Source organism: Branchiostoma belcheri, unplaced genomic scaffold (genome assembly GCF_001625305.1).
Source record: "Branchiostoma belcheri isolate BF01 breed outbred unplaced genomic scaffold, Haploidv18h27 scaffold5, whole genome shotgun sequence".
NCBI lineage: Eukaryota > Metazoa > Chordata > Leptocardii > Amphioxiformes > Branchiostomatidae > Branchiostoma > Branchiostoma belcheri.
This window is the reverse complement of record NW_017804131.1, coordinates 5,822,032-5,837,715: the sequence shown is the minus strand read 5'-3', so window position 1 is coordinate 5,837,715 and position 15,684 is coordinate 5,822,032. Positions and strand designations below refer to the sequence as shown.

Sequence of the window (15,684 nt, the reverse complement as noted above, 5' to 3'; positions counted from 1 at the left end):
AGCTGTCAGTACTGTCATGACGATATTACAACATAATTTGTGCCTGTAAGAAACAGGAGGAGCCAGTAAAAACCCCACTGGTCCCGGGCTGGGGTTCGAACCCACAACCTCCCGGGCCCCAGTCAGACACTCTAACTGCTCGGCCGAAAAGGTCTAGACCCGTTTGCTGGATCTGTTGGTAGCGCCTATAAACCCCCAACTGTTACACTACTCCCCCTTTTCTTTTCAAGATTCGTCCTCGAATCTTCCGAATTCGACATCCCTGGAGCGGGACTTTGCCAAAACTCCTAGGGCTGGTGTGGGAACCACTGTAAGAAACAGGAGGAGCCAGTAAAAACCCACTGGTCCCGGTTCAAACCAACAACCTCCTGGGTCCCAGTCAGACGCTCTAACCACTCCGCTAAAAGGTCTAGACCCGTTTGCCGGATCTGTTGGTAGCACCTATAACCCCCCCCCCCTACTGTTACATACCAACTAAATTTACCATGCTTCTCAAAACCTGATAAAATATGTGTACAGTCCATCTGTCATTTATCTATGATCTAAACTATCAATGGTAAATTGGGGTAAACCTCATTTATATGAAGTCATTGATGCTTACTAGTCACAACTTTACAAGTACAGCTCAGACACCAACATATTTGCATCACAGTTCTTGACGAAAACCTTGGAAACCTGTACAAAGTGTATAATGCCACTTAACCTCCTCTGTTTAACCACATAATCAATATTGTTTGTGTAGTTAAATTAGTCTTCAATGCCCATTGTATTCAAGCATACTTGAAAACACAAGAAGCAATTGTGTTCTTACTTCTTAGGAAAGGATAAATCACTTCTCTGGCTAGGTAAACACTCAAGTAGTGGGTGGATAGCCGTTATTGATTTAATGTGTATTACCTGTATTTATATGTACAATGAGTGAGGTTAAAGAGAGCTGTCTTAAGGTTATCTTATATGGTGCAGATGAGACATTTAATTTTTAACCCTCATCCAACTGAGGGCTTCCACAATCACGATTTCTATTTCTAGAGGAGTCTAAAATGAGGAATTTTTTAAAAGGTCTCAGTTTCTGTTTACGATTGTAGTCTAAATAGTAGATTGAATACATATATTTGAAGTATTATACTAAAATATGATACTGATAGTTATAAAAGACATCAGGGATATCATTCTTGTGCACCAACTGTACATGGTACTGTATTTTTTTTTGTACTGGACTCTGGGGCCAATATCTACTAACTCCTGAATTTCAGAAGGTTCCAGTACCAAATGCCTTTAAAACCCTTTTATAATGCAAATGCAATTGTCTAGACATTGTAGACATAAATTCTTCTCATTGCAAATGCCTATCCAACAGGGAATGGCATTTCATACTGTTTTTCAGAAAACTTAAGTAAATTTGTATTTTATATGACTTTGTTTATCTCTTTCGGATACATATATATGCTTCATTCAGTAATGTTGGTCTAACAGCTTTAGCTGGTAACGAATAACACAAATAAGTTGACAAACGACATCTTTAGAGTGTAGAAATCATCAATTAAGAAAAACACATGATAACACGTAAACAAGGGCACAGTTGAGTTCTAAATTTAAACAGAACCAGGGGTACAGCTGGTATAAGTTAAACTTGTGACACTTGCATCTAAACACCCCCCCCCCCATTCTGCTTATAAGAAATGCCTTAGCACTTGAACTGTATTTAAGATTCAACTTCTTATATAATTTGGTTTTCAGGACAGCCATGTCATTGTATAATGGGGGTCCGCAAGCCCTTTTCCGTAGAGTGAAATCGGCCGTTTTAATTCTACGTAGAGCATAGACGGACCGCTCTAATATTTTTGCAATGAGCGTATTCAGCGTTTTAATTCTACGTAATGCGTTGTAGCCACTTGGAATTTATCGTAAAGCGTAATCGAGAGGTTTCCGAATTCAGCGTAGAGCGTTGTCGGGACCCCCCTTGCAGGCCCTCTATAATTTTCCAGGTAATTTCTCTGTGAATGTGTGATATTTGCTCACAAACATACTAGTACCCACTATCCGGTTTACTTTACTTGTATATAAAATAACTTTTACCTCTTTCTTTCCAGTTGTTTATGAGCATCGGTCAAGACTAGAGAAGTCTCTACAGAAAGAAAGGAACGAGCACAAGAAAACAAGAGAAGGTAATAAGGTTTTGGACAAAATAATAATCAGTCCAATCTTTGATTATTGGCTTGTCCCCAAAAGTGTTGAGAATTTATCTTTAGTTTAAAAAATGTCTAGTAACTCTAGTTGTATTGCAAATGTGCTGTTTTCCATGTATAAACGCATAACTCATTTGTATTTTATGGGTTTAAACAGTGGCGGGTTTCAGAAATAGCAAATTAAGACTTCTTTCTCCACAGCTAGCATCCAAAAAATTAATCTTGACACAACTGTATGCATGTTGTAAATATACAATGTATAGAGTCTATCCTGAAAAGAAGAGATTTGATTTGAATTACTTTGTTTACTTCATGATAATTGTGCTTCATTCTGATCAATTAGGATCATAGCTGAAAAAAAAATGTTATATTGACTGTTTCAATGTTATTACTCTTAATCACCTTACTCAATGTCTTCAGAAATTAACTCCTTGCACTATAACCTGTGATTTGCCTAAGACCTTGTGTATCGTGAGTATTTAGTGAGTGTCTGTCTCTATGGAGAAAATGGCATTGTGTAAACAGCAGTATTGGTTGTATACCAGACCTGACCCGGATTTCAAGGGGCACCCAGTGTACATAGGTTCTTGCACAAAGCATACTTGTACCAGGGCTTGAAATTAACAGTGTCCCAGTGTCAAACGACGCTAAATTTTCAGCTCGGGACAATTCAGATTACGTTTCGGGACAATGTCGGGGGAAAATTCCAAGACCATCTACGTCATTTAGGAACGCGATCCACTAATCCTGCAGCGGACCGCCGGCAGCCCATAATGCTCTGACAAACATTTAATATTTGACCAATCAGTGATTCCAAATGTCGGGAGGGGGGCCTCGAAGATGATATCATCATATATTTCCCTACATTTACTAATGAAGTGGACTTCAAGTTGTACAAATTCAGTTGTTATTGTTTTCTTATCGTTGTCATAAACTTATTTCCTGAAAAGCAGGTTGGGACAGTCTATCCTCAGTTCGGGACAATTGAAATCTATGTTCGGGACAATTCTGGGACAATAGCAAAATTTCGGGCCCTGATGTAACATCTGTGTCCTTAATATCACCATAGTCCATAATATCGCCAACTTGAGAAAAAGTGTCCTTACAGATATTTTTACTGCAACATACCCTAGGTATGTACATTTGAGGTGTGCAGGAGTGCATACCAAAAGTATGTTGCAGTAAAAATATCTTAAAGCACACTGTTTCTCAAGGTGGTGATATTATGGACCCTAGTGATATTATGGACACGGATGTTACACCTCCCTGTAGCACCTTAACCTTCCTGATGTAGACTGATTATCTTGTGATCAATACAAATTTAATACCAAATGTGCATGTTGCCTCAGAGGTTTACTGTGATATAATTTATAGAGACTTTGTTGCACATTATGGTTAGCATGCTGATGCAATAATGATATTAATGATTTGACTGCACAAAAATAAAGACATATCAGGGAATTGATAACTTGTATCTAGAAATGTATTTCCTATCTCAAATCACAGTGTAAAATTGTTAGTGTAGAATATATGTGTGGATGTTGCCTCAGACTGTTATAGCATTATAAAAGAGATAAAGAGATAAAGAGGGTAAACTTATCAGTCATGTATTACATGTATATTCTTTTATCTGCATTGATCATATATTATAGTAACTATTAAACCTGTGTATTTAGTAATCAAAATGTGTTGTCTCTCAATAAACAGAAGGATAGATGATACCTAGTCAAAATATAATCAATTTTGTTTGTTATTCTCTGATTTTCAGATTATGAGCAGAAGCAGATTGAGTCAGAACAAGTTCTTGCCAAGGAAAAGGTATGTTTTCTTGAGAGCTGTTTATGGTTGCCTAAGTATGTTTATAATAAAATAATAATTTTTTTCAGGGGATGAATGTTTGCATCTGTACTGTAGCTAAATTTAGTAGCTTATGTTTCAAAGACAGGTTCAGAAAGGTCAATTTTAGATTAAATACAATGGCTTTAATGTTGATTTTTTGTTTTCTTTTTTCAAATCCTCTCTTGAAAATAGTTTCAGTATGATGATAGTGCATTTAATTTCTTAAAATGTCCCTTACAGCAAGAAGCAGAAAACAGATATGATTCTCTGAACCAGCAGTATAAGATGTTAAGGGTAAGTAAAACTGTTGATTAAAATAAGTCGAAGTCTGTGAATTGTCATTGGTGGGATCCCTTGTTGATCATGGTTGCTTATTCCATCTACACTTTAAAATTTCTCAGTAGAAGGCCAAAAAAAAGAGATAGTGGATGCAAGCTGAAACATATGATCATTTCCAAAATCATATCAAATTGCTTGAGTAACTGTTTTTTGGTGTAGGTAGTTTTTTTAGAATCAGAAGAGCCCTACACATGTTCATGTACACTCAGTTGGGCCACCCTGGGTAAATAAAACAGAAACAACAATACTACAATACATGTATCATTTTTTTTCCATTCTGCTATCTACAGAATCAGCATGAGGACTTGGAGAGAGAATATTCTTCACTACAAGACCAGCATGTCCGCCTTGGAGATGAACAGAAAAAAATTGTGGACCAACATCTGGACAACTACCAGAAGTTAAAAGATCAAAAGGACACGGATCTACAAAGACTCAGAGGTGACAATACTTCAGAATGAACAATGTTTGCAAAGTTTTATCGAAAGAAGTCATGTAACGATAAAAGTATCTTTAAAAATCTCAAAGTCAGATGTTATCATTTATTTACTTTTTTTATTCAAATTTCATCCTTTCTATTCTTTGGTTCGATTATGTCCCATCCATATCATTTTCTTTATCCCTTGCATTACTTTTTTTTTAATCAGCATACATTCCTCCCTTTTCCATTGATTGTGTTCTGCATTGTTTTTTTTTCTGTTTTTTTTAACAAAGGCCATTAGAAATACTAATTGTTAGGCCACACCAATTTAATTTCTTGGTTAACGGATTCACCCGCTTCATTTTTTCCTGATTTGCAAATAAAAATAAAAATTCAGAATCAACTGCAAAATGCTCATATTTTGCCCTGAACAGTTGAAAACAGTCCTTTTCTTCCTAGTTGTTACAGTTATTCCATCTTTCAATGCAATGGTATCATTAAAAGTTCAAAATTCATTGTTTAAATTTTGAACCAGCCTGGTGTGTTGACTTCATGTCTCCTTTCTTACCATTTTGGGCCATAATAGGATGCCTAGGCCTGTTTTTTTTTTCGCCCACCTTCTCCATTATTTTTCTAGAAAAATCTGTTAACCTAGAAATCAAATTGGTGTGGCTTTAGGTTGAGATTGTAAACTAACTTAAGTTACTATTTTCCATTCACAGATGTTATTCAGAGCTTGAAGGAAAGAAACACACAGCTTACGAGAGACCAGGAGGAACTTGTTAAACAGATTACAATATCTCAGGTTGGTGTGAGCTGCATTCTATTGAAAATAAAAAAAGTCCAAACTTGATCTTGTTAAAAGTCTGCTCCAAAACTGAATCACAAAACAAGCACACCAAATGCGTATTGTGCATTTCTAGTGTAAGAATACAAGCAATCGCTATTTTGTGTATTAGCATACTGGTGTGTTACGTTGAAGGGCAGTTATACCGGCTATACCGATACAGATACTACACATGTCTAGACAATGTCTCTAGAGCTAGAAGTTCAAGGGTTAGGTGTAACAAGTCGATCGGTGTAATGTAGCCAGCTGCCGCCGTGCCGCGTGCCTGCGAAGCTGGTGTGTTACGCCGAAAGGCGGTTATACCGGCTATACAGATACAGATACATGTAGTATACATGCAAGTTATTTTAAGACATATGCAACTTATCGGTAAGCAACTCACACAACTGTCCATCACTTTTTGCCTACCACTCACTGGCCGTAACATCTTTAGTTGGCAATTGCTTGTATAGATATTAAGTTATGACTTTTATTGCACGTCCTACTTAGGATGGAGCAGATAATAGATAATCATCAATGGTGTACACCGTATATGTTACTTAGGATGGACAGAGGCAACTTTAAATGATGTAAACTTTAACTTGTTGATATATTTTGTCTGACCCTAATCTCTTGCCTCTTGGCCTCAATGAAAAGCAGCTTGCAGGCTGATTTGAGTGCATGAAAAAATAATTGATCAAACAAAATGTCTTCCTCAGGATGGACAAAGGCGCTTGGAGGGGGAGAAACAGGAGCTGCTACAGCTGATCAGTGAACAGCGGACAGCCGTGGCAGCCGCACAGTCCCAACTGGAACAGCAACAGGCTGAGCTGGAACAGCAGCAGGCTGAGCTGGACAATCACGCTGTGGTGCAGAAACAGATGAAGGAGAAACACAGGACAGCTCAGGCAGAGCTGGAGCAGAAGCTGACAGGGATGGGACAGCTCATTGAGCAGAAACAGTTGGCTGGTGGACAGCAAAACCTTCTTCAGCAACAGCCCATCCTGCAAAATCAGCAGCTGATGAATAGGAAACAGCATGTTGCACAGGTGGCTCAAAAACAACCAGATTTGAATTCAAAGGTATTTGATGCATGATTTTCTACTTATCATATTTATTTACATCTTTTGTGAACCTGCTTTGTTTCTTAGTGGCAACAGAAAATGATTGTGAGTTGGTTGGTTGCTATGTGATTTTTATTCGTATTCAGGGTGACATCCAGAAATAGAAAACAGTCCATGATCAAACCATAAGAGTTTAACCATTCAAGTGTTACAACTGGCTAGATTAGACCCTGGCACATGACTGTCTTGAAGGGTTAAAAGTAGAATTAATGTTGTTGTTGTTGTCCTTGTTTAACGTCTAATATTTTGCTAGACATGGTCTCTTGCTGTTGGTTTACACTCGGTTCAGTTCAGAGTCAATTGTCTCTCTCTAGGTATTTAACACATTTAACACTAAATCAATCAAGAATTAATACTTAGGGTTTCTTTTCATTTTGGTTTGCCTCGATAGCGGTATGTGCCAGGTGCAGCTGGAGCATGGCAGCGGCAGCAGTGGCAGCCACAGGTGCAGGCGTTGCCAAGGCAACAGCTGCAGGTGCCGCAGGTGATGCAGCTGCCGACCATGACATACTTTTTTTCTCAGCTCCTTCATGTACAGCCTTGCAGACACTTAGTATTTAATGTTTTTCCTTGTGTGTAAAAATTCTTTTTTTTTTCAAACTCACCTGTCTTCATTCTTGTTTCAGTGTTATATCTAGGTAACAAGAGTTCAGTGTTATGCCAACCACTTTGGTTTAATACTCATATCAATATGACACAACAAGTGTCTGCAGGGCTGTGTTGTAGTATTAGCTGTCTCTAACAGCATGTATTCCAACAGCATGAGCTACTCAGCTAGTCAACGTGGAAAGTGATCTTCAAATGCACGGCTACAATGTAGATGATATCAGATATAGATAATGTACCACATTGAAAGGCTCTCTTTGTCAGATTTTGGCTGTAGAATCTTACAGCAACATTTTTGTATCAAAAAAAGTTTTGGAATTTCTCAAAACTTAATTATTTATCAAATATGTTACAAGTTTTGCCAGACATTCTATGCCACTTGAAACTTTCAATTTTTCTCTCTTTACTGTAAAATACAACAATATTTGACAATTACAAAGTACAACAATTGTCGATTTCATAGCCTGGTTACTAAACCTATTGTAGCTACTGATCGTCTTTGACTTTGCAGAAAGGAAAGCTAAAATTCGGGCCAAATTCGGTACTTGGTAACCAGGCTATCAATTTCAAACTATTCTAAATTACAATCTTACAAAATTGGCCTTTATATGAGTGTGGTAGGTTTGAAGTGTTATACACCTAATTCATGAATTGTGCAGTGCTTGTTTCACATTGACATGGACTGAAAGAGCGTTCTTGTATTGCGCTGGTAGAAGCATGTAGCAGCTCCGTACATGAGAAGGCAGCCGGTACGGAGGCAGCAGCTACTGCAGAAGGTAGGTGTGGCAGCAGAGCTGCATGTAAGGATGGCAGAACATTACACAACTAACACACTAACCCATAACTTTCCTCTACATTCAACAAGGTGTTAAATAACAGACATTTCATCTACTCTCTTCCTGGAACAAGCAATTCCGAGGGGCAATATGCCATTAAAAGTTATGGATCCTCTACTGAGACTTTTTGAAAATTTGTGCTTTTTGAAAAGTACATTCTATTTAAGTATAGACACTGTAGTTACTGCAGTGCTAGTTACATCAAAATAGAAAGGATAACTAATTTGATCATTGATTGTATAAACTCATAGTTTAACAGTGTTTCTAACACTTTAACACTTTTATTGTCTTACATAACTAACTATATTTTTTTTATCTTTCATACTAACCACTTTATGTCTTTCATGACTAACTAAATATTTTTTTCTTTCATACTAACCAATGATATTGTGACTGTACTAACCATAGTTCATTCTTTATGATAGTTTATCCCACACTATATGGCTCTTCTACAAAATTATCAGCGACGTAGACCAGATTAGCCCTATGGAGTTGTAGTTATGTACTACTACTAGATGCCATACTTGTTTGTAGTTGTGCAATAAAGTTTATCTGTATTTATCCCTCGACATAACACATAATCTAACACATGTTATATACTACTAGATGCCATACTTGTTTGTAGTTGTGCAATAAAGTTTATCTGTATTTATCCCTCGACATAACACATAATCTAACACATGTTATATACAATGTACTACTAGATGCCATACTTGTTTGTAGTTGTGCAATAAAGTTTATCTGTATTTGTCCCTCGGCATAACACATCATCTAACACATGTTATATACTACTAGATGCCATACTTGTGAATAGTTGTGCAATAAACTTTGTGTGTTCTGTTCCAGGAGACTGTGGACCTGCCAGGTGCGCAGCAGCCGTTGTTTGTGCAGGTGCCAGGTGCAGGTGGTGATGACACTGATCTGGGAGTGGGAGGGGGGCTCCACCCTGGTCTGGACGAGACACACAAACAACTGCTGGAGGCTCAGAAAAGACGACAGGAGCTACAGAACCAGTTTAGGGACGGCTTGGTAGGCGCTATTTCTTACTCAGTGTAGTTGTCCATAGCACATCGACAGAACGTACTACGCCTGCGCAAAACCCCCATTTTTCATGGTTTTCGTTGGATTTTTGGCCAACATTGCATCAAAATTTTGCCTGTTGCAGACGATATTTTTTTCGACATGGCATTTGGAAACTTCAGACAGGATGTTAACTTCATATGTAAGAATATGACCTTATATGAGACATTCTGTCAAAGTGCTATGCTGCAGGTGCAGTACGTTCTGCTGACGTGCTGTTGCATGCCCATGCCATACTTTAGAATCAAATTCTTTTGCTAATGATTGAATTTGGCCCATTATATAAAAGAGTGAATGGAAGATATTTGATTTTTAAGTAATAAATAATACAAAGTTTGTCACTGTCAGCTACATGTACTATAATTCATTATTGTTGCTGCAATAAACTTCAAACATTTCAAGTAATGTACCTTTGTTCTTTAGGGATTGCCAGATGAAAATGCCATCCAGAAAGACAAACTAGGAGACAAGAAAGACAAAGATGACAATCAAATTATACACCAAGGTTTGCCACTTTTCTTCCAGTGTGTTACATGATGCTCATATCTGTCATTGAATAATTATACGTCATTTACCTTTTTTATTGACTCTCCAGCTTCAAACTGTTGATCATGTACAGATAAATGCAACTACATTCTCAGGGGAGATAACCAATACAGTGTTCAAATAGGAAAATATATTAAAGAATGTTTTGATCTTAGAGAACACATGTTAGAGAATAGTTAACCTTTATTGTTACATCATACATATACTCTGTATGTAAGATGACGTTATCCACACATGTATTTACTAATTTAGCTTTGTTAGATCTTTAGTTAAGTTGTAGAAGACCATACAAAAGTCTCTGTACTTTTTTTGATGTGTCAATAAAGAATCTCTCTTTGTATGCAAACAGCAGCGGTGACAGAAACGTGTATGCTCTAATAACTTTTTGGCAACACCTCAGGTGTGAAGCGGATATATATTATAATATACATGTACTTACGCTGTACATTCCTTGCCAGATGCATGGCAGGTTGGAAAGGTGGGAAATGGAGATGGAAAAGACCTTGATGACCAGGACAGCATACAGGTTAGGCATCTCTCTTACTTTGGCATCAACAAACTAAAACTATGGGATGAATAGTTTCATCGGGTTGTTAAGTCACTGAACAAAATGTTTTTACACAACCAAGACTCAGTCTACTGAGGAAGACCAGAGTGACTGGTCGAAAGCTCTAGGTGAGAGAATTTTTTGTGTTGGAACAAAAGTTTTAACTTTAAACATGTAACTACCAACACAGATAAACTTTCATGATAGTACAACCAAGACTCGTTAGTGTTTTATTCAGGTGACGTTTCGGTGACCGTCTGTCACCTTCCTCAGGGCAATTCTGACTGGTCCACTGTGCACAATACATTGGTGTCACTGTACAATGTGCAACAAGTCTATTTTTGCTCTAAATAAAGACTAGGGGTGTTTAGAGAAAGCAAATGTTGTGTATCATGATTGTGTATAAATTATTATCATAAACATTTTTCGAATTAAAATGTTAACTGTGTTTAGTGTTGGCCTATCAGTCCAGTGATAACTTTTGTCTGTAACTATTTTTTCATCAGACTTTCTTAATATGATAATTTATTTTTCATATTTTTCATCATAGAATATGCGAGGACGATCAAACTTCATTGGTCAGCAGCTCGCAGGTGACAAGCAGGATGGAGCAGACCAACTGCTGGGAGGGGGGGACAGGTTACACCCACTTGGGGATGACCCAGACAAACAGCTGAATCTGCAGCTGCATCAGGTGGCCGGAGGGAACCAGGTGCAGCCAGATGACAACCTGCCTCACCCGCTGGATGCTGGGGATGAAGATGACACTCAGCACAAAGATGAGGATGCCCGAGTGTTAGATCAGGTATATAAAGCACGTCTGCAGAATGTAATGCGCCTGCCCAAAACCCTGATTTTTCATGATTTCTGTTGGATTTTTGGTCAGCGTTGCATCAGAATTTTTGCGCGTGAAGGACACCCTGAACAGGCATGGCCTTACACTAACAACGGCTTCCAGACTCGCCATCAGCCGCCAACTGTCCCTTCCACGACACCCCAGATGGTAGAAGTGGATGGATAAAGTAAAGCAAAGCAGACAACATCTTTTCTGACACTTAGGAACTACAGACGGGATGTTCTGTATGAAAAAAAACAAAACAAATCAAATCAACTTTATTGCTCAACAACTGTGACTGGTAAAACGTATGGCAAAGAAGAAATAACAAGGATAGATACATAAACTATACTAGGATACAATTTTAACAGAGCTAATTCTTAATGATTCTCGCAATACGAATTTACAATTTTACCAAAGCTAATCTATTGATTATGTCCCATTTCCGCCCCCCAGGATGACCTTGAGGCGCGGGGTCTGCAGCCGCTGGGTCAGGCCGGGGAGGAGGGTCAGGGTGGACAGGATGCCCAGCCTGGACATCAGGGGCCGTTTGCCCTGGGACAGGACATGGACCAGGAAGAACCAGAACAACAGGGGGCCGCACCCATCGGGATAGACCAACCACTGGTAGGGAGGGTCAAAAACCGGTTGATGGAAAGTTTCCGCCAATATGTAACGGGGGGTTTTAAGGTCCTGGACCTAACGGTTAGTGCGCAGGGGCCTTTTGCTCTGGGACAGGACATGGACCAGGACCAGCCAGAACAGCAGGGGGCTGCACCCTATCTATCGGGATAGACCAATCACTGGTAGGGAGGGTAGAAAACTAGTTGATGGCAAGTTTCTGTCAAAATGTACATGTATCAGTGGCGTTTAAAGTGCTACATACTGACTGTTCCTGGACCTTATGGCCTAACGGTTAACACACTGGGGTCATGGGAGCATCCTGGGAGTCTGGGTTTTCCTGTTTCTATTCGCCTCTAGTGTTTCAATATATAATTTTGTATCAAGTACATGTATGTGAATGCCCTTTTGCAGGCAGTTCCATTGATTGCCATATTCTGATTGAAATTTCCTGCCCCAAAATATTTGGGAAATAACAATGATACATGGGTTGGCTCAAAGTGACAGAGGTAAAAGGTGTGATACTAACATGTTCCTGTATGATGGAATAATTGTGTTTGTTGCTGTCTCCAGGTGAAACATGAGGTGGAAGTTCTGGTGCCTGGTGGTCAGGAAAGTGACCAACAGATGATGCAGGTGGAGAGGCCTGACCAGAACTTACCACAGGTCAGAACATCCATTCCATATCTCTGCTGCTTACTCTGTCAAAATAACTGCAAGTTGTGAGAGATTTGGAAATGACAACTGATGTCAAGCCTATAAAAACACTTAATGCATTGTTTCTTGTTGTTGCTTTGTACAATGTTCAAATTAGAAGACTGTGGTAAAACAAAAAATGTCTTTTATCCATTTTATGACAGTAATTCATCATCATCATCGTCATTACATATGATTATGATGAAGATGATGATTATACATGTACATGATTATGATGATGATTACAGTCTTCAACAGCAAATAGACTTTAGTCATTTCAGTCACAGCCTCGCAAAAACTCTTGCACCAAAAAATGGTTATACAACATGTGTGAGTGTAACTTTAACCAGATAGGCCTAATCTTATCCTGACATCATCAGGTGGCAGTTGACCATGAGGTGCAGGTGGACCACCCGTTGGCAGGTGGCGGGCAGGTGGCAGATAACAACATCCAGCCTGTGGTCCAGCTCCCCGACCTCATGCCAGTACACAACAGAGGTGAGTCTGTAGCTAACCCTGGAAGCCAGAGTACTGTGGGACTTGGATGGTTTCTACTCAGTCAGCTAGAACTATAGCCCAGCCGGTTGGGCACTGTCTGCTGGCCAGATTCGATTTTGGTCCTATAGCACTACCTGGCTGTTTAGAAATCAGTGAGGTCCAGTGGTACTCTGGCTTCAAGAGTAGTTTATAGACAGATTAAACTTTTATTGTACATTCATGCCCTACCGGGCTAAGGACAGGACAGATGAAAAGGTATATAAATGTTTGTAGTACAAACAGGACTACTGATACTAATCTTACTACACCAGCTCTAAAACTACTCAAATACAGAGGTTCTGCTTCTTCTTTTTTCTTTGTGATGTTAGAAATATAATTTAAAATGGGTTTGTTTAATACAGGATGATCAAAGCACATAAGCATAAGAAAGATGAATTTTTCAATATAAGTCAAGGATTGGAAGTATGGAAATGTAATATGTTTAAAAAGACTATTTCTATCATTACTATATAAACTACAATCTACGACAAAGTGGAGTTCATCTTCATCCACAAATTTTTTGCTCCAGAAGTGTGGGGTAATGTGCCTTCCTATTTCAAACACTTAGCCAAATTTCACACTGACATTTTTGTCTGCTACTTTAGCCTTAGATATACTAGTATTCAATTTTAGATCTTTCTGACAGTCTTGCTAATGTTGATTACATTTGAATATGCTAACGTACTCCTGGGAGATTCACAAGAAATAGAAAAATATAGCTGTATGTCCTGTACTGTGCATGCCACACCTACAGTACCCTGACTGTAATACCTTTTAGCAGGAATGATTGACAATGTTTAAGTCCTTTGCTTCACAATGCATGCTACATGTAATAACACTGTGCTCACACTGTACTGGCAGATGCCGATAACATGGCGGACCCGGTAAATGACGAGAACCACGGCATGCAAGACGTGGACAAGGACTTTGATGATGGTAACGAGGATCAGGCTAACGAAGATCAGGCTAACGAAGATCAGGCTAACGATCAGGAGGAGGGGGGGGTGTGGGTGACGGACATGGTGACGAGGATGATGATGATGATGATGATGATAGAGAGCCTGGTGATGGGATAGGCCAGGTCAAGGTGCACGGCTTTCTTAAACTGCAAACCTTAAAGCGATATTATGTAAGATTTTTGCACCAAAACTGTAAATTTAAGTAATTGAAATTTTCTCATCTCGATTGTCATTTTTAATAACTTTCAACATATTAGCGTCACTATTTCGCTTTTCTGGCGAATCAGCACAGCACGAGAATAAGTTGCACCAGGCCCGCTGTATTTTTAGGAGGCTCCTAAAAAGAATGTAAACAAACAGCTTTTTACGTTCGTTTATCTTTGGCAGCTTCCAACGCATTTTTGTGGCGCAATGACGTTGATCTTTTACTTCCTCAGTGTAGCGCAAGGAAACATGTAAAAAGTACTAAAACAATGATGTTCAAAATAGTGAAAATCTTACATAATATTGCTTTAAGTCTCTGGATAAAGTGCATGTCTGTGGAGGGAGACTTTGGTGGCTTTTTGTATTGTAATTTTGCCACTGCTCTTGTGGTTTTAGCCAAGGATTATGTATCTAGTTCCTTGGCATCTCTGATGTTCCCTGGTTGTTGTGTACATCTATCTTCCTTGCCAATCTGAATCATTCATTAACCACAGTAATAAACTAATGATAGTCTGGCAAAAAAGTTAGGATCTGTTTTCTTCTAAGTGTTTTCTGTAGTTTGTAGACCTGTATAACTTCCACTGTAGCGAAATTGTGAAATTGTTTGAACAGTAACGTTACATATAGTACAATTTTGGAATGTCTCTTTTTTTCCAGGCTGGCGGTGACATCAGGCAAAGAGAAAACCAAGTTGAGTTTCAAAACGACCAGGGATTTGGGAGGAGACAACCACTTTCACAACATCTTAACAGACATATGAGATGATGGCATTCCACCCAGTAGCCACTTCTTCTCCAATCACCCCTGTATCAAAAGTCTTTTAGTCCAAATCAGTCCATATTTGGTATAATTGGGTAGTAACCATTCTCTGCATAGGGGTTGCATTTTATAGAGTTATTAAGCATTCTAAGCATTAGAGATGCGTTAAATGCTGAGAGCATTATTGGGCATGGACAGTGCAACATCATGCTTGAAAAAACGTATAAAACATTCAACCAAAAAGAATGCAGTAGCAAAGCAACATACATGTATATTAATTAAGCTATGCACTAATCATCATTTTAAAAATTTCATCACATAATATACATTGAGCTTGTAAGTGTTACTACATGTACATGTTGGTATTGTTACAATCATGAAAATGTTCAAGACAAGACAATGTTGTAAATGTACATATGTTATAAGCTAGTAATAGTACTCTTAAATAGATGCTTGCCAATGGACAAGTCTGCTTACCCAATAGAAATTTCAGTTGATGGTGCTCATGAAGAAATTTTCAGTTCTGTGTCTTTATTAGTTTATTGTTTTAGGCCACACCGACTTAATTTTATGGATGACATCCTCTGAAGACACCCAAACTAGTGCGGGCGGGCGAAAAAAACGGCCAAAAATAAAAATGCTATTAAACCGCAAAGCTGTTATTGTGAATTTGTGGCATTACTTAGCGACGTATACGACAAGCCGGCACATGCAGGCTTTTTC

General features: G+C 38.6%; 1 protein-coding gene across 1 annotated transcript in view; it reads left to right on the top strand.

Moving 5' to 3' along the window:
• Positions 1-15,246, top strand: part of LOC109479705 — a 33,471-nt gene extending 18,225 nt beyond the window's left edge. The window contains 17 exon segments of the mRNA XM_019781696.1: positions 2,091-2,165; positions 3,955-4,004; positions 4,266-4,319; positions 4,655-4,805; positions 5,508-5,590; positions 6,331-6,693; positions 7,127-7,219; positions 8,055-8,117; positions 9,024-9,206; positions 9,681-9,762; positions 10,262-10,329; positions 10,901-11,155; positions 11,642-11,812; positions 12,380-12,472; positions 12,883-13,000; positions 13,901-14,126; positions 14,860-15,246. Of these exon segments, the coding sequence (XP_019637255.1) occupies positions 2,091-2,165; positions 3,955-4,004; positions 4,266-4,319; positions 4,655-4,805; positions 5,508-5,590; positions 6,331-6,693; positions 7,127-7,219; positions 8,055-8,117; positions 9,024-9,206; positions 9,681-9,762; positions 10,262-10,329; positions 10,901-11,155; positions 11,642-11,812; positions 12,380-12,472; positions 12,883-13,000; positions 13,901-14,115 (2,117 nt within the window). The 3' untranslated portion in view covers positions 14,116-14,126; positions 14,860-15,246.
• The last annotated feature ends 438 nt before the right edge of the window (positions 15,247-15,684 follow it).